This window comes from Saccostrea echinata, unplaced genomic scaffold, assembly GCF_033153115.1.
Source record: "Saccostrea echinata isolate AGI-Se365-2 ecotype Australia unplaced genomic scaffold, CSIRO_AGI_Sech_v1 ptg000001l, whole genome shotgun sequence".
NCBI lineage: Eukaryota > Metazoa > Mollusca > Bivalvia > Ostreida > Ostreidae > Saccostrea > Saccostrea echinata.
In genome coordinates this window covers 23,524,370-23,547,363 of record NW_026889750.1, presented here as the reverse complement: position 1 = coordinate 23,547,363, position 22,994 = coordinate 23,524,370, and the positions used below count along the sequence as shown (strand labels likewise).

The 22,994-nt window shown below is 33.3% G+C and overlaps 2 protein-coding genes across 2 annotated transcripts in view; one reads left to right on the top strand and one right to left on the bottom strand.

The window, feature by feature from the left end:
* The first annotated feature begins 6,958 nt into the window (after nucleotides 1–6,958).
* Nucleotides 6,959–10,826, top strand: LOC133196022 (NPC intracellular cholesterol transporter 1-like). The gene is made up of 6 exons (XM_061331980.1): nucleotides 6,959–7,110; nucleotides 8,764–9,313; nucleotides 9,527–9,659; nucleotides 9,871–10,100; nucleotides 10,424–10,521; nucleotides 10,645–10,826. The coding sequence occupies exons 1-6, from the start codon at nucleotides 6,984–6,986 to the stop codon at nucleotides 10,824–10,826; spliced, it is 1,320 nt and encodes a 439-aa protein (XP_061187964.1). The 5' UTR covers nucleotides 6,959–6,983.
* Nucleotides 10,827–15,632: 4,806 nt separating this feature from the next.
* LOC133187470 (NPC intracellular cholesterol transporter 1-like) overlaps nucleotides 15,633–22,994 on the bottom strand; it is a 37,185-nt gene continuing 29,823 nt past the window's right edge. Inside the window, exons 11-22 of the mRNA XM_061322862.1 lie at nucleotides 21,831–21,958; nucleotides 21,427–21,567; nucleotides 21,113–21,202; nucleotides 20,615–20,805; nucleotides 20,206–20,327; nucleotides 19,957–20,083; nucleotides 18,583–18,641; nucleotides 18,278–18,425; nucleotides 17,865–18,096; nucleotides 17,328–17,441; nucleotides 16,958–17,120; nucleotides 15,633–16,499 (exon numbers count right to left, since the gene is read on the bottom strand). Of these exons, the coding sequence (XP_061178846.1) occupies nucleotides 16,384–16,499; nucleotides 16,958–17,120; nucleotides 17,328–17,441; nucleotides 17,865–18,096; nucleotides 18,278–18,425; nucleotides 18,583–18,641; nucleotides 19,957–20,083; nucleotides 20,206–20,327; nucleotides 20,615–20,805; nucleotides 21,113–21,202; nucleotides 21,427–21,567; nucleotides 21,831–21,958 (1,631 nt within the window). The 3' untranslated portion in view covers nucleotides 15,633–16,383. The remainder of the gene's footprint in view (nucleotides 16,500–16,957; nucleotides 17,121–17,327; nucleotides 17,442–17,864; nucleotides 18,097–18,277; nucleotides 18,426–18,582; nucleotides 18,642–19,956; nucleotides 20,084–20,205; nucleotides 20,328–20,614; nucleotides 20,806–21,112; nucleotides 21,203–21,426; nucleotides 21,568–21,830; nucleotides 21,959–22,994) is intronic.

The window sequence follows — 22,994 nt, the reverse complement described above, 5'->3', positions numbered from 1 at the left end:
AAGAAACAATCAACGTTTATGACGTCACAATATTCCGACGTCAATCCTTGACGCCGTTGTCCTGCATTCAAAAGCCATCAGTTCAGTATTCGTCCTCGCATACAATTTTACTGATTTTGCTTATTGCTTGCACCCACCAGAAATATTACGGTTAGTCCTCGCACACCACTCGACTGATTAGGGTTAGTCCTTGCTTCGCACCAACCCGAGAGATTTAGGGTTTGTCCTCGCACACTAGTCGAGTGATTAGGGTTAGTCTCGCACCCACCCAAGATATCTAGGTAGTTGTTACACACTTTTCGAGCGATTAGGGTTAGTTTCGCATAATGATATTTATTTATACTTATTTAAGACCTTGGCATGGCGCGGCATTGCAGTTTGGCGCAGTAGTACTATGACGTCACAAACGTCAATCGTTTTTTCCGCACCATCGGACTTTGGCGTGTCAAACCATCGGGGTTTGGCGCTGACCATCGGACTTTGGCGTGACCATCGGACTTTGAAGTCCCATCGCACTTTGGAGTCCTACATATATATATATATATATATATATATATATATATATATATATATATATATATATATATATATATATATATAGGGGTAACGAATTTTATTAGAAATTGCATCTGCGTCGTAGTTTAATGTGGTTTTTTATCAGGAACATGTAGATGAAGTAGTAAGAGATTAAAAAAGAATAAAGAAAATTACATTAATAAATGATGATAAATAAACCCATTAAAAGTGGGGTGCATCGTAGAAACAGGGTCCTGTCTACAAGCACCTGTGGTATTGACCGTTGTATCAGTCCTATACCTATGAAATACAACCAATACAATTAAATATGGTAAGTACTCTTCAAAAAGCTGTCATTGTTAACGTTTCATTATTTAATAAAGATCATCCAAGAACCGTGCTTCTTTATAATTTCCCTTGAGACCAAATTTGAACGAGTAACTTACAGGTTTATGACGTGTTTTTATATCCTATAAGGGATATATTAAAAACGGTCATGTGTAACTTGGTTAATTTGTTCGGTATTGTAATAAATGCCCATTTACGACAATTAGTTTTATTTTATATTTTGCAAAAACAGAGCAGAGTAGAATCATGGATGGAGATAGTAAATTATATTGAGGAAAATCAAAGACGGTGGTATAATGAACGATGTGACATGATACTGCGAAAGGATTGCAGTTTCAATGGAAGCGATAAGGGAATGTTAGCAACATTGCTTTTCAGATATGTAAATTTGTTTTGATGTCATCTTTGGAGTAGGCATGAAAATGGTGAAGATAACGAATACTGATCGATCTCAAATGTAAAAGGTAAAGATATATCTCAAAAAATCCACAAACAATACAAATATTTGAAGAGGGTATAAAACACGGACCCCTTGAAATCCCAGAGGTGGGATCAGGTACCTAGCATCCCCTGTTGATCAGTCAGACCCGCCATGAGCCCTATGTATTGATCAGATAGACAGAACTATCCGTAGTCAATTCAGTACAAAAACAAAAACCTAAGAACTGTTAAAAAAACAAGTCAGCCAAAATACGACCCAGTGATAGGTTATATTTGCTAACAAGGACATAATAACGATCATAAAATTTACGAAATGCTGACTTTAAACGAGGCTGTTGAAATCCCTGTAACATCAACTTATCAGTGGTTAGCCTGCCTCGCTCTAAAAATTGATCGTACTCAGAGAAGCTCTCGAGTAGCGAATAAGTTGGGAAACATAAACACCATAAGCAAGTGATAGTGGAATATTACTACATAAATAAGGAAAGTAGACGATAGAAAAGCTGAAGTCATCTCGTTTGTCATACAATTTAGTCATTGATTGGTCTTTATCGTCTATATTCGGTACAATATCTAAATATGAAACAGAAGTGGCAGACTGTGATGTCTTTTATTTCAGTTCACTGGGATATATCGAGTCGACATTACGAATGAAAATAACTAATAATGATAAAACATCGTCGATATATCTGAATGTCGTATTGAAGGCCACAGCTAGTGTTTTCCCTCTTCTCGTGTAGAAAGTTTTTTAATAAATTCTGTTTCATAGGAATATAAAAACAGGTCAGCTAATAAAGGAGCACAATAAAGTGCCCATTGGATTTCCAACAGTTTGTTGGAACTTGGTCTCCGAAGACTACATAAATGATGTCAATGCAGAACTCCAACATCCTTTGATATCAACTTTAGAGTACTTGTGTGTACAGTCAAAGTGGTTTTTAACGATCGAAGTAATTTTGCTGATGACCAATCACAAGATGTGAAAATTTCTGAGTTCCGTTTTTATTTAAAAAGCAATTGTCTATGATATCAAAAATGTCTAGATTTTAATTTAACGTGAGGAATTGTTGTATAAAGTGTAGAAAAGTCGTAATTTTTGATGTTATAGACTTTTGAAAAATTTGTTGATTTTAATGTTCCACATCTCATTTACACCACTTCTAGAATAAGCTGTAGCACAGTATTTTTTAAAAGACACAAAGAATAAGGGGGGATAAGACGAGCCATGTGCCCATGCCCATTTTTCGGCTATGCAAGAACATTTATTGGAAAAAATCTCTCAATTGTTCGAATTTACTTAAGCATTTAATGTTTACCGTAGTTTTCAAAATGATATTTATATTCTAAACGAGCTAAACAGTTGATTTTCATTTACTGTCACAAATGTCTAACATGGGTAAGGACTTCTATTAATTCTATTAATTAATCTGCATATTGAGTATTTACACTTATTGTGGAGATATTATAAAAATATCAAATATAAAAAATGTTAACATCGTATATAATGATAATGGTGATCTAGAAGCGCTTTTATTTAAAATAAATAAAAACGGGAATAAAAGTATTCAAATATCTATTATAATTTTTATCCGGCATTTTAAATAATTTACTGTAAATAAGTTCATTACTACATGTATATATTTTATTTCCAGTGAAAAATATGTTATTCCTATAGACATTTTTTTATAAAGTAAAACAAAATTAAAACAAAACAAAACAACAACAAAAAAAATCAGAGAATGACTCGAACACTTTCCTCAATAAAAGTCCCTTTAAAGAGCTCCTCGCTAACCACTAGACCACGGAGTCACACTTACATGTCTATTTAAATAGCACACAGTTCTCTATATTTAGCAAGCGTTTTTTGGACTTAGAATTTTTTTGAAGACCACGGTAAAAATTTAAGTAAGTTAACTTAATTTTTTATGTAGAGTGGGTCTTCATACCAAATTTTTGCAAGTGTAAAAAGCAACATCTTTCCATTGCCTTTCAGTAATCGTTCTCAAAAAAATGGTATGATGACCCACTCTATTTAAAAAATGTAGTTATATCATCCAATTTATGTCAGTTTCTGTGAAAATTGAGCTTGATGCCATTTTGTTGTGTTAATCAGAATCATTTTCGCTGTTACAGTATTCAGGTTTTGTCAAATTTGTATGCAAATGGTAATAAGCATTACATTAATTCAACAAAAAGTGAAATTTTTGTAAAATGCATTTATTGATTTTTTATCGATCGTTATGTAGGCATATGGCTCGGCTTATCCCCCCAGTTTCTTTCTGAACAGGGCATACGAAACGGACCCCTGGAAATTTTAAAAGTAGGATCAGGTAATAAGGAGGAGAAAAGCATCCTCTGTCGATCGATCACATTCGCCTTGAGCCCTATGTATTGATGAGGAAGACGGAAAAATCGTTAGTCAAATTTAGTATGAAAATAATGGCCTAACAATTGGTGTGAAACATATCAGTGAAAAATGGATTTTTGTTAGAGGTTTAAAACATGCAGTAACATAGGGTTTTTTTTAAATTTATATTGGTGAATATTGGTCGAGTTGGCTGTTCAAATGTACGAGCTTGTAATATAAGTTCAATAACTCCTTTATTATATAGCTAAAACATTTTCCCATTATTATACATAAATTTATTAAATGAAATAACTTTTAAAAAATTAAGAATTAAGAAAAATTGAGAATTATTCAGTACCGGTTTTTAAATGAAAACTGTGCAATATCAGCATGATCATCGTCTGTTCGTGAAATTTTCAATATTACATCATTTCCAGTGATACTACCAAGCGTTATGATTTAGTTATTGGGGTTTTTATCGAGGCGTATAGGTACTAAATTATCAATCAATAATTTCAATTTCGTGTGAAAATAGACACATCTTATCTAGCCGTAAGCTGCGACGTACTACCCATCATAAATACTGCCGTTAACTTCGACCAGGCGATATTTTCTTTGGCTTACAAAGGAGTGTTCGATATTTTGGGACATACTCGTATACGTAATGCAAACTCAGTATTTTAACGCTAAAATTGTCTTGACCTTTAGTAGTTTTTAACTATAGACTATATTAGCTATATAATAAATGTAATTGTCCTACGTTCTCCTGGGATCATATTTGTCGATAAATAAAGGTTTTTAGAATAAAATGGTACCTGAATCTAAAAATATGTTGGTCTTTTCTTGTTGATACTCTCAGTATTCTTATTTCAAAACTTGCATCTTTGAAACTGATAATTTCTGTCCCATTTTTAAGGTATTTTGAATCAAAAATCGAAAAAAAATTCTGCATACAAAATTTGATAGCTTTGCACAGCATTTTATTGTCTGAGTAATCAGAGAATGGATTTTCTTTCAGTTAAAGTCAGAAAAGATTCGTTATGTTATTGATAAAACTAACAAATGAGGAAACACAGTCGCTATGACCTAGGCAATAAAATTATAATGGAAAGAAAATGCTCACAAATAATCAAGTTCAAAGGTCCAATTAAATAATACAAATTGTGAGCAAAGCCGCCATGGACCTCTGAAAACAGAGGCGAGATCAGGTGCCGTGGAGGAGTGAGCATTCCATGTAGACATGTCACATTCGCCTTGTGCCCAGTGTAATGATAAGGTAAACGGAAAAATCTGTCCTAACAATATGAATGACAGATGTCAGTCAACATTCGACCTAACGATAGATTGTGAAGATCATTGTATCGACCATAGACTTTGGGAAATGTTGACTTTAAACCAGATTGTTAATATCATTGTATCATCAACTTAGAAGTCTGTCTTCTTTTAGAAATTGTTCGAACATAGATCATGCTCTCGCCTATCGAATCACTTGGAAACATAATCTCCAAATGCAGGTGATAATGGTTTATTGCTACACAAGTATAGGGAAGTTGATGATAGAAAAGTGTAAGTCTTCTCGTTCATCATAAAACTTGTTTGTTAGTTTGTCATCAACGTTTGATGAATTGATGCCACATTAAGAAATTTCTTTTTTTCATGTCGAAGCTTTTGAATAAATTTTGCTTCATTAGAATACAAAATAGATCTGCTAATAACGGGACACAATAAGTAGCCATAGGAATTCCAGCAGATCCAGCAGATTGTTCGAAAACTTGGTCTCCAAAAACTACATAGATACTGTAAATAACAAATATCGTATAATATCAACCCTGAAGTCCTTGTTTGTAGAATCAGATTAATGATTAACAATATAAGTTTACAGATGACCAATGACGAGGTATGCAAATTTACTTGTTCCATTTTTATTGAAGAAGCACCTGTCAATGATGTCAGAGAACTTGTACTTTATTTATCGTTGGGAATGGTTGTATAAAGAGCTGAAAACTCGTACGGTTTGTTTCTAGTGATTTTGATAAAATTTCGTGATTTCAATTTTTTCGAAAATTTCTTGGAACTCTTAAGTATCCTTTTGATTAACACCACTTCTAGAATAAATTGTTGTACAGTACTCCTGAAGTTTCTCCTTCACTGCTATTAATATTTTGGTGAGGAGTAAAGAAGGAGACTTGGTAGAACATTTTCCAGAACACGCTATGTATATCTTTGATTTAAGGATTTTTATGAAGCTTTGGAATCCAGTATAGGTATGGTAATTCGAAATCAATTTGCTTGTTGGGAATATTAAAAATATTTAAAAACTGACATATGGTTTTGAAGAATCCCATCTTTGAAAGGGAACTATGAGTAGAAGTTGCAATACCACTCGTAGAATTAAATCCAAGAACCTCTAATATAATTGTAATAATAAGCCTTACAAACAAAGACTATGTTGCTACCTGCTTTGTCAGCTGGGACCAATACATAATGATCAAGTATTCTACTTCTTTGGTCAATTCTGAATGACTGAAAACAGAAGGATAGATGTTTTTCATAATACCTTTATATATAATATTCTTTTTTTTCCTCCAGGGATTTTTTTTCTTTTGCTCGAAATCATTTTTTATCATTTCTTTAAAGCGAGAGTTTACTATAACCTTTTTATCAAACCAGTAGGTTTTACTACTTTCAAAGCAAATAACCAATTATCAGTATAACATGGATGGCGAAACATTCATTTATCTCTATGTTACGTCGAGGGATTCCCCTCTGAAATTGGAATTTCAAACATACGATACATAAATTCACCTGCTATCATATTCTAAACTTTAGAAAACAAAATGGCTATGCAGAAGTCTATCATTGCGACGAGTTTACTGTTAGTAGCAGTGCAAACACTGGTGAGTATTCTGTATTTTCTAGATAAAAACTTCCCACATAAACAATGTCAAGCAGGTTTTCTGCAACATAAAAATAGGCTTAAGATCTAATCTGATGACTCTTTTGTACTAGAATGTATCTACAGAAAAGGAAGGGACAACAAATTAAAGATAAGGCTATAACTTAATGCATCCATTCACAATGACAACTTTTTATCCTTAATTGATTTGTTAAAAGACAATAATATCATTAGTTAGTAAAAATCCATATCAAATTACGTCTAAATTTTTTATCTATACGTAACTTGACAAGGTGATATTAATTCCGCCATAGTTTCTAAAGTTAAATTACACAAAACACTCCTTCCCTTTTCTAATTCTTAATAATACAACTATAAAGGTTACATGACCAATTTTTCATTTATTTTCAGACCGGCATTAATGGACAGTGTGTCATGTACTCAGAATGTGAACAAACCTCATCAGGTCCACTACCATGTACCTACAGTGGTCAACCGGTCACTCTGAAGGACCCAAAATCTCTTCAAATTTTGAAAAACTACTGTCCTGATTTATTTGAAGGTATAAATACTTAGATTCAAATAATTTTTGATATAGATCTTACAGCGTTTCGAACAATTATAGCAAATAATTTGTCGATGATTGCAAGTTATAGGCACATTGCATCAAATTCTACTCTGATCCCCGTCCAGTCCGTGTCGTTGAACTGTGAACAATGTTAAATTGCATCCTTCTGATGTAAGAATGATTTAATGTCTGTTAATTCAAGGGTAAATTATATATTTTATTCAAATTACATATAAAATGATTTATCTGCTGATACTTTTCTGTTAAGGTTATTCTAGTTCACTTCTTTTCAAGAATTTTTTTTTCAGTATTTTTAAAATGAAATGAAATTTTAGAAAAAAAAATCTTTTGTAAGAAACGTCTGCAGCTTTTTCACAGTAGATTAAAAAGAAAAGAATATTGTCATGTAATAGATACAGAGATTTTGGTCTATCTGACAATTGGCAAGAAATAATAGTCCTAAAACATTCGTATGAAGTGTAAATTAGAATATTATATAAATGACTCCAAGGACAACCACTGGCTTATAATATGGCCGTAGGAGCCGGGGCCAAGGAGGGGGAGGGTCGTGCAATCCAAATAATTTTGTCGATATATAGTATAAAATTGATAGAAAACATATTTACTTTATGCTTGTGTCCCCTCAATAATACTCAATAATGATAACCTTTTCTTCTTTTTTTCCTTGTCAAGGAATTTTTGCTTGGAAGTGCCCCCCCCCCTCAAATGAAAATATTGATTTGTGCCCCCCCCCCCCTCAACTGAAATTGTTTCCTACTGGCCTGTCTAAAGTTATAATGGTATTAGAAAATCAAGCACGCATATATTCTTCGGATCAATTACTATATAAATTGTCAAATTATAAAATGAAACTATCTTAATTTTTAGTGTTATATATAATGAAATTCCTCGCATCATGACTAAAGGCTCAAACAGGAAATGACATGGGTGGTCAAATATAAATTTTTAAAAAGCCTTTTTTAAACCCCTTAATAACAAGGAAGGCGTAAATTCATATGATGCAGATTCAACAAGGGCACCGCAAAGCGGAACATCCCCTCGAAAAAGAGCACATTTCTAAGAGGCCTATTAACGCATGTCTACTTTTAAAAAGTCCGTTTCTTAGACTTCAGAGAACCTTGAACCATATTTAGGTGCATAAAATGAAAATTGTTGCATGAAGAAATTTCAATTTCAAGCTTAATTTTGAGACTTAAAACTTTAAGAGCTATTGTTCCTGGCTAAGGAGCGGATAACTTCGAGTCGAAGAAAAAATATTTTAATTTATTCTATTTATATTTCTGTGATAGCGATACAAAAATTACGAAAAACAAGTTAGAATAAGTACAGATATTTAATTCAGCAAGGCTTATAGTGACATCGAACCCGATGTATATTATCACTTCCGTTATGCACGCATTAACCCTCTCACCCACACACTCACAAGCGCGTCACTATATACCCCCAACTTCTTTGCGAGGAGATAATAATGAGGGTCCAAAGTTACATCTTAATTGTACATATAGCCATGTAAAAGATACTCCTGTTTAAGAAAGAAGCATGTAAATGAACCACAACAAAATTTTTCTCTCTGAGTTTCCGGAAATTATATATTGATATGGCATTTTTTTCTTTATAATATTTCAGGTAGTAATACGAAAACATGTTGTGATGAAAGACAACTGTCTGTCATGGAAAAGGAGATGGTGCTCATAAAACAAATATTTTCGAGGTGCCCATCTTGTCTACATAATTTTATGGGTATATTTTGCCAAATGACCTGCAGTCCAAATCAGAAAACCTTTCTCAAAGTCACTAGTCATGGCAAGACAGTACGTTCATTGGATTACATCATATCACGTGACTTTCTCTACAGAATGTTTAATTCCTGTAAGAATGTTGAACTCCCAAGTTCAAATGACAAAGCCTTATCCATCATCTGCGGTAGATCAGCCAATGAGTGTACACCGGAAAACCTTTTAGACTACCTTGGTTCTACGTCAAATGGTCGTACCCCGTTTGAAATTTCCTTTATTAAAACGAACAAGATTGTAACAATAGGAGGAATTGATTATCACCCAATGAACCAATCTACAATCCCCTGTTCAGAATCTTGTTCAAAGCATGATTGTGGGATTCCTAAGCTACCTAAACCTCGCCCATGTCCCGATGGATCATGTTTTGATGGACGCATAAGGTATTTATTTAAATAAGTTGTTTTCTGTGACAATGCTTTGTGTAACAATTACAAAGTCTATAGAGTTTTTTTTTTTACTTGATTATGAATGAATTTCATGAAAAAGGAATTAGAATAATCTTTTTTATGATCTGATTTCTGCAAATTCATCGCAAAATGGAGTATTTGATTTTCTGTCTGAAATATAATGTTTACATTTTGATTCTATTTCAGGCCAATTTACCGACAAGAGCAAGTAGTGGTAACTAGACCAAATAACCATACTGTTGTCACCCATAGATTACCCCCGCCATCAGATGAGTGTATGAATTACACGTCGTTATTTGACAAGAGTTTTCTGCATTTAGTAAGTTAATGTATTCATGCTCTTCTGGTTCATTTAAAAACAATAACAATTGATCCTATATCAAAACTATCGGAGTATGTTCGATACAGCGCTCTAATCATTTTTAATTACGAGAATGAGACGTTTAGAATGATTACCGAAAAAACGAATGTTTACCGATTGTATTCTTTGGCGTCTAAGGATATTAGTAAATCAATACAGTATTTTTCAGCTTTTAGATTTTCAAGAAAGCATAGGAAATATTTCTGTTAAGTTTGAAAACCAAGAAATTGGATTGGAGGACATTTGCTACAGGCCACATTATGGTAGTGACTCTTGTGCTGTATTCAGCATCCTTGAATACTGGCAAAGTAATCGCACAGCCATCGATAAAATCAAGATGGATACATTTGGATTTTTCATCCTTGCAGATTATTTGGATCATTTCTCATCTTGCGCGGTGTAAGTTTGCAATCGTCTTAAAAAAAATTTCACTGAAAACCGTTAATGATTTAAAGCTTTATTTTTGAAGAGTGAAACACCATTAAAAAGAATGTAATCACATATAAACGGCTCCATTGCAAACAGATTAGGTTTTTGCGTGGGGAAACAGTTGAAAATGGAGAATACATATATAAAATTTCTCAAGATTCACTAGCGGGCATAGATGGTTTATAAACTTTTTACACAACAAAGAAAAAATTACAGAAAACATTTTGCAATGTTTGCACGCCTTCGGTAAAATTGGTTTTACTGTTTTTTTTTTTTAACTTTTTTTCACATAGTGAATCTTCAGAAATAGATACGGTGGGACTTAACATGTCTTGTTCTTCCTCTGCAAATCAAGCCATTTATCCAAATATGGTTCTAGCCGGCTATGGAGGTATTTTTTTTAATTTATTTATCAAAAAGTAACCCTGAAAATGAAAATAAGAATCAGTCTTACTTTGAAATCTGATATATAAGTGATATAAGTAACATTATTTTTATAACGCTTTTGTTACAGGAGAAAATCAGGTACAACATTTCAACAGCTCTACTGCTTTCGTCATCACATATTTAGTACAGAATTATCAGGATGATCGCATGAATGATGTTGCACGTGCTTGGGAAGGGGAGTTGAGAAGATTCGTCCAAAACTTCCGTAGTCCTAACATGACAGTCTCAGTTAATACGCCTTCTGTCTGAAGAATTTGGTAGATATGCATATTAAACGTGTATTTGTAACAACAGATATTAAAAAATCAGTATTGCAAATTCGTTAACTGTGTAGCAGAAGAAAAACACCAAACAGACTTAAAGTGTGTAAAGTCGATGTTAGAAATGCTGATAACCAGAAAAACGATCCTCGGAAAAACATAATAAAATGTTCACACTGATGTCATAATTTAAAGTAAAATATAAACACACTTCAAAAAGGAAAAGTGAATCAAGCTTAAATATTTTGCTTTTCGTTAGAAATTTCAACTTCCATCTTTTTTCTGTGAATATTCAGCAATCACTAACATTTTGTCATTGCCTTGAGATAATTTGAACAATTCTTTTTCGGACCCTGTATGTTTCTATTTCTAAAATAGACTGCAAAAAAAATTTAAAACCTGTGATTTTTGATAATCAAAAAGTCATTCAGTAGCAACCTCACTGGACAGTTTTCATACTAAAACCAGGCAGAAAAGTCTTCAAACCTTGACTATGAAATAAGAGAGTTTCTTCAAAATTGTATTTTAAGTTTTTTTAATGCTCTTAACATTCCAGTCAGGAAAGTGAATTCGATTTACCCTACCTATACTGGATTCTTAAACTTCATGAAGTCCAGGGGTGTGCAATTAAAAAAATTAAGTACTAGCCCACGGGCTAGTGGAAGCAATAAAGTTACTAGCCCCAAGTAAAAAGTTACTAGCCCAAATGTGGGGGGGGGGGGGGGGAACTTATATTACAAGGAAATAGTTTATTGTTGAAATAGTCAGGGTTTAAAATAAATTTGATTCTTCTTAATTTTCAGTAGTAAAATTAAATCATATATAAATTGATAATTATGATAGAAAGTAAAAATAAATTCAAATAAATTATCTTATCTAAAATGAAATGACAATCATTTTTTCATCTTAAATCATTAAATACGCTGGAAATATATTTTTATGTAAACCACATAACATTTATTTTTAGTTGATTGAGTGATTGTAAATAATTTAATGAGATATCTGCAGGTGTATTTACCATAAACAGAGGAATAGAGGAAATTCGGATTAGATAAAATCGATCGTTTTTGGAAGTACATAATTCAGGTAGTACTGCAAAATGGGTAAGATTATGGAGATTTACGAACAATTGGAGCATGCTGCCGAAAATTTTTCATTGCTTGAGAATTTAATAGCAAAAAATGAGTGAAAATACCAATAGTGATTTTCATGTATTACATTGGTAGTTTTAATTTTTACTAGCCCAAGGGGCTACCTCCGTGCACAAAACTACTAGCCCGACCCCAAACAATGGTAGCCCCGGGCGTCGGGCGATGCTAATTGCACACCTCTGAAGTCCCTTCAAATAAAGATACATTGTAATTGGTCATTACAAAACTACTTTTTTAAACATCATTCTACTCTACAAACGAGTACTCTGAGGTTGATATTGAAAAGATGTGGAGTTCCTCTTTGACAACATCTATATAGTCTTTGGAATCTTCCAGCTATCAGTTGGAATTTCGATGGGCATGAATTGTGCTCCTTTTAGCAAACCTGTTTTATTCCTATGAAGTAAAATTTATTCGAATATTTTTTCTTCATGCAAACAAGAAAAATCTGTGGCCTTCAATTCCACATTTGGATATATCGACAAAGTTTTATCAATTAACAATATATGAAGTTACTTTCATTCGTCGACGAGACATATCTCGGTGAACTCAGAAAAAAAGACCCACACAGTCTCCGTGGTATCTCTTTTATTTCGAGGTTAATTGAATACTTATATCGAATCAATTTATGAATAAAAATCACTGTTCATTTGTTAATTGATAAAAAATCATCGATACAGCTAGATGTTGAATTGAAGGCCAAAGCAAGAGACTTCTTCCATGTTAAAGTTTTTGAATAAATTCTGCTTCATATATTTAGTATAATGATACAAAAAACAGGTCTGAGAAAAATAGGGTACAATTAGTACTCATGGGAGTACCAACAGAGCATGAATCTGATAATCTGATATTATTTTCCGTTTTGTTTAGTTTTTACCACTATCCCGTCATCGGTATTTGAAAATACTTGTATTGTATGTGATGCTAATATGCGAAACGTTCACTATGTAGTGAAACTAGTACAAAAGGGATTGCATATTAAAGGGTTCTTTGCACAGCCTAAAAATAAATAAATACATGTAAATAAATAAAAAAAAACGACGTGTATTTTTGCGATCGGTCTTTGAAAAAAATCCAAACCTTTCAGGCTGCATGTTTGGTACATATTGTCCATTTCGAACTGAAAATATTTCAGTGTACATGTTAAGGTTTATAAGGATTTTAAAAAATTATGTGAACAGCTTCGTAGAAAACTCCGTTTTTTTTTAGAGGGGGAGAACCGAACAGAAATTCATAGTCAAGCAGGATAAAAAAAAAAAAGATCATCAGACGTTCTTTATAAGGAAACACAACCGTAAATTAGCTTTGTTTCTTATTGTATTAAAGTATACATGTATGATGGCGTGTATAAAGGAAAACAGCCACACCGTGCTTCCCTCCCTTCCCTCACCTGGTTCCTATGGACCTGGTGAAATATTAATCCAAATGAATGTACATGTGTAATTTTAATGAATAAATCATGATTGTGAACATCAATTCAGTTATATATTTTTTATGCTGTTAAATTCTGACCAGGTTTAATGATCATAATTCAACAATGCGGCTCAATTTTTTTTTTTCAATATTCAAAGTTGACATAAGTTTTCAACCCGGGTCAAAATTCTTCGTTACACCGGCATGTTACTTGATTCTGAAGCATTTAGGAATAATACATGAACAATTTACATGGTACATGTCTCAAAATTTCACGAAAAATTGTCCTATTTTCACTATGTAACCAGATCCGCAACAGCTTCAAGGCCTGTGCAAATCCCAGCCTGACGTGCGACATTATTGAGGGTGTGTTCGATAGTCTATTGACCCATGGCAGGTCATACGGGGCATTCTCCTACTTAAAATACTCTACATACATGTACTTGTTTTTATCAAATCATACTGTCACAATCTGTCTCTAACCTTTGTCATGAAAACACATAAAACTAAGGACTGAATTGTTTCGGAGATACATGTACTTAATAACAAGCACTCCTTCTGATGGCAGTTGAAACATTTGTAAGAGATGCCATGACTTTATATTAAGACTTGGTATAAAGCTGTATACAAGTTCGATAAAAGTAGATATCATCATATTAAAGTAATTGTTATTTTACGACAAATAAACAGATTTTCACGCATAGCTTCAGAACTCAATGTTGGCAGGAAAAGGAGTCATTAATTAACTAATGTGTGGGGAGTTGAGGCCTCTCTAGGATCATATGTAACGGTGTCTTCACTTATTCCCACTTTAAAAAAAATCTATTTCTCCTATTCCCATATGCCAGAGTTTTTGATCGTTGGTTTTTAATAGTAATTTAGGTTAATTACATGTCTCCTAAGAATTACATGTATTTTGAAAAATTTTGAAATATAATTCATCATACCAGGGAATCATTAGATTTTGTGGTGGATCAATATTCTTGGAATTCGTGGGTACTTCTCATCCACGAATTAACATCCTCCACGAATAAATAGTCAAGGGTTTCAGAGTCATCTTTCCTTTTGTAGACGTGAGTGAATACATGAAATTATGTCCCCATGAACCTGTAGATTTTGAGCAATCCACGAAAATTGCCCCCTACGAATTTTAATGATTCCACAGTACACTATAGACATGTACAGTGAAGAGAAAAGACTACTACTCAGTCTAACTCTGGATTCCCGCAAGTTACTTTCTTAAGTCAATTTTCTTTGATTTCTCCTTACCATTTGACGAAGGGTCCGTGTTTCCCGGGGGAGTTCATTTTTGGTTACTTTACATAAAAATCTAATAAATCTGAAAATTCCAACGGGGACCGGACCCCCCCCCCCCCCCCAACACACACACCCTCCCCCGATCTGTGCCTGCACAAAATCGGAAGAAAGTGAGGGTTTTAACAGAGCTTCTTGTATTTCATTATATTAAGATTCAAAATAATTAGTTACATGGTATAATTCGAGTTATCCACAAAAATATTTGAGGAATTTATATACGCAAGTATATTTGTAGATTTGGGGAGAATGAAAAAGATAAGGCTGGTTTGATATGAAAATTTGTGTGATAAATATGTATGTGTTTTAGCAATATAATAAAGGCTTTGCCAACTGTTTTACAAATATCTATAACATAATGAATTTTTGAGTATCCTATCTCCTTAAAATATATTTGAGATTTTGTAATTTTTCCTATTCAGTATATGCAAACAACAGCATTGATGAATTCGAAGAAAACTGCCAATTGTGCTTGGCTACACATTACCTCGTGAATTCAGTGAGCATATTAAGTAATTGCTGATTTTTAGATCCTGGGGGATGGAGAACCTTAATTACTTAAAAGTGGTAATTGTCTCAGTGATTTTTGTGTCTCCTGCAGAACAGAGTAACATTTAGGTATTACATATTTTTAAATATAATAAACCTGAACTATGACTCGCACTGCATTATGAATTATGAAACACATCACTTTGATTAAATAAAGTGTAACAAGATAGTCAGATGATATAATGAAAGCAAATTATTTACAGAGTTCATTTAAAAATGATTAGGCATAGCTTTGCACCACTTCAATACACTTTTACTTTGGTTTTGAAAACATTGCCTTTTCTTTGTTTAAAATCTATTACATGTATCATAATCAGTGTGACATGAAGAAAAACAATTTTTTTTTTTTTTTACATGTGATTTTATTCATTTGAGCACTTTGTGAGGAGCACTATTCCAATATGACATACATGTATAGATAACAATGAATATTCTGACATACACTCATAAATAAACAATTGCACAATAATATTGATATCATCATTATCTAGAATAAGAATAAATATTGGCAAAAAAACTTCCATCAGAATGTAACAAAAAATGTCCAGATCCTCTACCCTTTCTCAAATCATTCAAGCATTGTTTAATAAAAAGCACTGCCTCTCAGAATTTTACATCAAAATTAATACCGTTAAAGAAAATATTCCAAATTCAAAATTTAGCAATGTGTAAAAAATTTGCATCTACATGCATTTTAAAGTATTCAATGTAAATTCATTTGGTGGGGTATGTTTATTGCGTAACACCTTCAAAATGTTACCATGATTAATCGTTTCAGACCATTCACTTATTAGATACAAAATATGGTCGTTATACATTGAATACCTTAATACCATGAAAATTTTAAGTATGACAACCTGCATTTTCAGTACAATGAAAATCAACCATTTTCACATTATACTCATGTATATACCACATGATTATCTCATACGCATTTGGTGAAAAAATAAATAATCTCAGTGGAAAATGGAATGTAGAATATTATTAATATTCCGTTATATAAAAGGTTTCCATCCATGAACTCGGTGTTTGTTCAGCAACCACAGTATGTAATTTGGACTCTAGTTAATCTCAGTATGAAAAACAAGTAAATGTTTAATTAATATCACTGTCATCAACTCAGCTAGTAATGGATTCATAATTTGATTGGTTATGATGCTGAACTGTTATACTATTTGTCTCGTGCTCTATTTTGTTTTGGTGCTTGTATAATTTGGCCTTATTCAAAGGGGGACCTGGAAAAGAAAATATAAAGATCAACATAGGAATAAAATTATGATTTTTTTTTTCTCTATGATGTTCACAATGGCATTTTATTACATAATCCAAATAAAGTTAAAGAATTTTTTTCTCCAAATCACACATGCATTCTCACTTATTAGGATTAAATTTGTTCAAGATATAACAGAAATGTTTGTTGGGTTTCATAATATTAAAATTGCATCCCAATATAGTTTTGTGGATTTGATATGGTTAATCAATAATTTACATTAAATGTGTACAGTTCCTTGGAAAAAAATTTGTTGATAATTCCTCAATTTCTAAGATAATATCCACAGAATAAACCATATTTTATAACCAAAGAATATTTCTGTTTCTATGGCACCCTTACATGTACTTTCCTCGTTCTCAAATTCAAAAATCAAAACAATCCTTATTTTAAGGAAAAAAGGTAAACAAAATCTCTACACACCTATATAACTTAACATAACTGGCAAGAAGATTAATCCATGAGTTGCACCATATACCACCATCGCTAGATACATTCTGAAATAGAATACTTGGAAGAGTTGGGATTTGGAGAAGGCTAGCACGATTATTCCACCAAGCTTGGTGAGTGTAATACCACTCAAAACCTGAAATGGTAAAAAAAAAAACAAGTGAAATGCTGTGCTCTTGTCATTAGTCTAAAGACAATATTATAAACTTAGAAGAAAAAAAAATTCTAAAACTCTAAAAAGTATAATCCGAATCAGCTGTATAGTACAATACTCCAATACAATATATGAAATAATATTTTTTTTATTAAAAAGAAGTAAAAACTGCTCCTTTTGATGACTTACAGAGCTGCCCATGTGGGCAAGAGAATCGTGAGCCCGCTCCACTCTAGTGGGCTGTAAACTGACAGCAAATGCCCTGGTTATGTGGGCACAGAATTCTACAGAAATACCAATAGCCTGAAGAAAACAATTATTGCAGAATTAGAAACTGTAAACCAATTATTATTTGCAACAAGTTTCATTCAAGATTTGTCCTTTTGAAATCCATCCATGACAATTAATTTTTATCTTGAAGGAAGTATACAATTAAATATGTAAGGTTCATGACAAGAAATATTCATGAAAGGTAAACTCCTGGCTCCGAGGCCATAAAACTTAGACGAACCTAATTTTTGGTCTCAGTCTCACTTTTACCAAAGGAATTAATAGTAGAAAAGTGAGACTGAGATCAAATGTGAGCTCATCTAAGTTTTATGGCACTGGAGCCTGGTTATTTCCCTTATAAGTGAACTAAAGTTGGTTTACAAAAATCTGTCCAAGTTTTTTCAATATTTGCCTCCCTGAAGTTCCAGAATACTTTTACTTTTCTCAGACATTTACCATGACTAAGTTGACTAGAGACACGGCATTAAGTGTGATGTCCCATAGGTACATGAATCCCAGGATGTCCACAACGATCATCCCTATGGTGATGAGGATCATGAGGGCTGAGAAGAAGTCAAACCCCAGGAGGAGGAAAGTGACAACGAAGATGGCACCTATACAGATACACAGGTTCTCAATGGTGTCCTTCACAATGGAGAGATACTGCTCATAGAATACGTACCACACACTAAAAAAAAGAAGGAAAACATCATGAATTCCAAAATGCTCACCTTAAAACCCCTCCCAATCCTGTATTACATTAGTACATAAATTTACCTTTTATGTGAATTACGTTAGTTATGAAATCTGTGCATTATTTCTTATTTTTTAAAACAAATACCGACTTGTATGTTAAACACTGAGCTCACCTGTATGGGAACACAGTGATTTTGTCGTTGTGAAGCATGGTCCTCAGTGTGCTGGTGATGTTGTCCCCTATCTTCCTGGCCATCTTTAGTCCATTAATGTAATCCTCGTTCTCCGTCATTATTGTGTGATAGGTCATGAAATAAGTGGCTAAAATTAAATTACATATTTTTTTTTTTTAAATCTGAACATAAATGCAGTATGTTAAAAATAAGCAAGATTAAACAAAAAAATTCATGACTATGTAACAAAATCGCCCTTACTTTGCTGCAGAAGTGTTATAACTACACTCTACATGAAACCTTACCTCCAACATCAGTTTTGTTTTTAATAAGGTTTACTCCACTGCCATATGCAGCATGTCCACTGTTAAACAAATATCAGCCTTATAAGTAAACATCATTGCCAGTATGACATACAGGTAAACTTCGTTATCTCGACATCGGCGGGACCATCGGAAAATGTCGAGATATCCGAGGTGTCGAGATATCAGAGTTGAGACTTGACGTCCAAGATTTCATTGCATAGCAAAACAGACAACCTTATTATACGTACATGACTTTAATATAGACTGTAGCTCAACATATTTCAGAATTCCCTCTATTTTTATTAAAAATCTAAGAAGTTATTTTAAAAATCTTGTTTATAAAACGTGTTCTTTATCGAAATCTTTCTAAATTCAAAAAGTTTCAGCACAAATTACAGCATTGAGCTGCATTCGCGTGTAACTTGCCTTTTCGTCAGAACAGGATACAAAATGCGCTCTATAAACTTCGAACCGTATAAAGTCGACATCCGATATACGGTAAAAAAAAATTAAATGCGGAATTATTTTTTTCTTATTTTATTCTGGAAGAATGTACATTAAAATTAATTTTTTTAAAAGAGATTTGTGTATCTAAACTAACGTAGTGATGTTACAGATGCACGAATTACGGCTGATTCGGTCAATCATGTCGTTAATTGGATTGTTTCCTGTTGAATACATTTTAACTACAAAATATCATTAAAACATTTTAATTCCTTAGTTTGAATTTTTCAGTATGTTTTTTATTCATTGTAATTTAGTTATCTTTTTCAAATTTAAAAGTTATGTTACGTTTAGATATAAATAACATTCTGTACATTTACGCAGAATCGTGTAGATTTAGTAATGATATTACCCAAGCTCAATTTACTTCTCAAAGACGCCGAAGGGGCTTGGGCTTCACCTACAAACACAGTCTATAAAATTAATTAAGCAGCGTGCAGTCAAAACATGGGTGTGAAAGGTGTGAAACTTTGACGACGTCGAGATACCCGGAGTCGTCCGTGCGTGACGAGCGACCCTATCTGACAAACAGTTAGGTTCAGTAGAGCAGAAAATTGCCGATGTCGACATATGCCAGGTAAATTTTCCTCTTGGGACTGTGAATATACGTCGAGATAACCCGGGTTGTCGACATTACCGAGGTCGACATATCAGAGTTTTTGCAAATCATTTAAATAGTAAATACTGCCGGGACCGCGGAAGGATGTCGACATATCCCAGGTTGTCGACATATCCGATGTCGAGATACCGACGTTTACCTGTATTTATTTATAGCATTAGATGGATAGGTCTGAAAATATTCTGAACTGTTAGAAAGAAAGTTTGTATGAAACAATACATATTCTAATGGCGATGTTTAGAGAATCTCACCCTTTAGCACATTTTGTTCCTGGGTTGTCTTTGAGGAACCATGGTAAGTACTTCATAAAATCTACCTCATTTGGTCTTCCATGTATTGACTTTCCCATGGGACACCCAATGCAGGTAGAACTATTGTCTGGAAAAAAAAAATCAGGAAATATTGGTGCCTCATTTTCCCTCTAGAAGCAAATAGCAAAATTGGGAATGGGAAGGGAAGGGAGTATTGGTTAAGGGATGGGAGGTATGGTTTCTACATACCCATGGAGGGACAGAATCCATGCGTTAAATTATTTTCTCTGCAACATGGGGGATCCCCTCCTGGGGAGAGCCAGCTCAAGTAGTCATCTAACCAGGAAGATGTAGGCTGTGCTATCTTTGTGCTGAAAATATTCAATTAAATTTTTTGTATTTCATTGGATGTACTCTGTAAAAATTCTGCTACACACTTTTCACTTATATGTTTAGAATCATCCACCCCCATAAGTTGATATCCATCTTCCAAAGTACAGGCCTGAGGTACATGCCAATGACTTACAAAAAGGTTCTTTCTTTACCATAAGTATTTTTATCACAAGCAATCAAGATTTAAAACATTTTTTTCAAGTGTCAAAAATTACATTACGTATAAATTACTGATTATCCCTTCTTCGTTAGAGTTACAACTTACTAGCTTGGCTGTCCAGATGCAGTAAATAGTTGACCCACAAGAGAATTCTGTGGACATCCATTTCCTCCACAGATCGCATTCTGACCTGCCACCGATTTGTAATCTAGTCCTTCTTCAACCACAAAATATACAGGGGCTCCTGTATGTAAGTAGGCACTCAGGTTCTTAAAGTAGTCTAGGACATAGGAATCCTGAAATTACAGATATATAATATACATAAAAGTTTCACTGATTAGATAGATGAAAATTATATGTAAATCAGCTTTTTATATTATGAATATATAATATTAATTTACCCAGATATTTATAAAATATAGAGAAGCATTTTCTCCCTTGATGGTTGGTACATGTTCTAAATACAAATACATGTATTCATACCAGTAAAACATTGATGATCTCCAAACAAATCTTTTTTTTGTTTTTGTTTTTGTTTTAAAGTACTTAACAGACAGACAATTTGTGAAAGGAAGAGTTGATTTCGAAAGATCTAACACATACATCTGGCATTGAGAGCTTCTGGTCCAAGCCAATACCGAGTTTGTGAATAACAGCTCCACTGAGGCAGAAATAAAATGTAAATATGGTCACCTACAAAAGAGATTGACAGATCTTAATACAATGATCTACAAAGAGATTGACAGATCTTAATACAATGATGCAGTGTTGCAGTGTAGCAATCATCATACACCTGAAATGAGTTTAAGCAATTTCTTTACAATACAAAAACCTTTAAGATATTTGTTTAAAATTGTATCTTTGAAAACCTTTTCTTCAATATTTGGTGTGTGTGTGAGCAGGGGGGGGGGGCTTACCACTATTGGCCTGACCCACTCCTTTAGTAGAAAGTGAGAGTAGTAATCTTTGACAATTTTATAAAGACATCCTCCAGAGTTTCCATCCAGGGATTTCTGGTTCCCCACTTTGATAAAGCAGCACATGTCAAATCTGTTGTCCTATTTAAATGTATTGTACAATAAAGATGTATTATTGTTCTTCATTTTTAAACTTTGTTCAGTCTTTTGAATGACTTTACAAAACACCACTACAACTCAAGAAAGATTTATTGAAATATGGAAAGCAAACAAAATTAAGAGTTTCTGAAGCAAATTGCATTTATAATAAGAATTCATCAAGGAAAGAAATATTGTTGTCTCCTAAATAAAGAAAAAATCTTGATTAATTTCGGGAAAAAAAGATTTTCTTTAAATTCTGTTACCTTTTGCCTTTTGGCATCGAGTGTCATAAGAGCTATAAACACAGTTATCTGTAGGAGAAAGTCAAAAAGGACAGCCTGGGCTGCGTAAAGGGAGAAAACTCTTACAGCAGGCATGTTAGTCAAGGCACCTAAGAACAGAGAATAAAACATTATTGGCAAAATCTGTACCTCCCTAGGAGCACATAGTTACACTGGATATGGCAAATTTATACCAGTACTACTACTTTCTGCTCCAAGGTATATATACTCTCATACACACAAAACACTACAAAGTGATTTCTTTAAATATTAGTATATCTTTTATATGTGAAATAAGAGGTTTAGTTTATATTTTATATGTGAAATAAGAGTTATGTTGTAACAAATACAATTATTATCCCTATTCAAACTTCACAGGGTCAGCTTATAAGACTAACTTTTTCAAAACATATTAAATGAGCTGGAAGTGTAATTTGATACCAGTATATCCCTTACACCTGATATTGCATAATACCAGGACATTACTTGTGACAAAAATTGCTCAAACTGATGTGAACTCTGTCAGTTAATTAGTTTCCTATTGAAATTCAAAGGAACATTTAGATTTTTATTAAAAATTTATTCTACAGCTGCTTGTACACTGCATAATGCTTTACAAATGCTTAAGCAGGAGGCTTTCTGGTGCAAAATCTTGCATGTTTCATTTTAAAAGCAAAAAAATCTTTCACTTTCCTTTATTTCTTTTTTCTGTTTGTTTGTTTTTTTTTTTAGGTAGAACTTGTTACAATGTACTTTTGAAAAAGAAAATACATGTAATTGTAGGATAAAGTTTAAAATCTACAGACCCTGAAACGTGCTACTACCCCACACGCACGCTGCACGAACGGTACACGCTCGCTACACGGTTTGCATGAAACGCTGCACGGTTTACACGAAACGCTACACGGTTTGCACGAAACGCTACACGGTTTACACGAAACGGTTTGCACGAAAGGCTGCACGGTTTACACGAAAGCCTGCACGAAATGCTTTGTACACGTTTCTCACACGCTTTGTACACGATTCTCGCACGCTTTGGCCTCGATCTGGATTTTCTATTCGGAATCTCTCGGACTTTATTTCAATTATTACGGATTAATCAAAGATTAGTTAAGAATTGCAATCATTCAGATTAAGATTAGAACT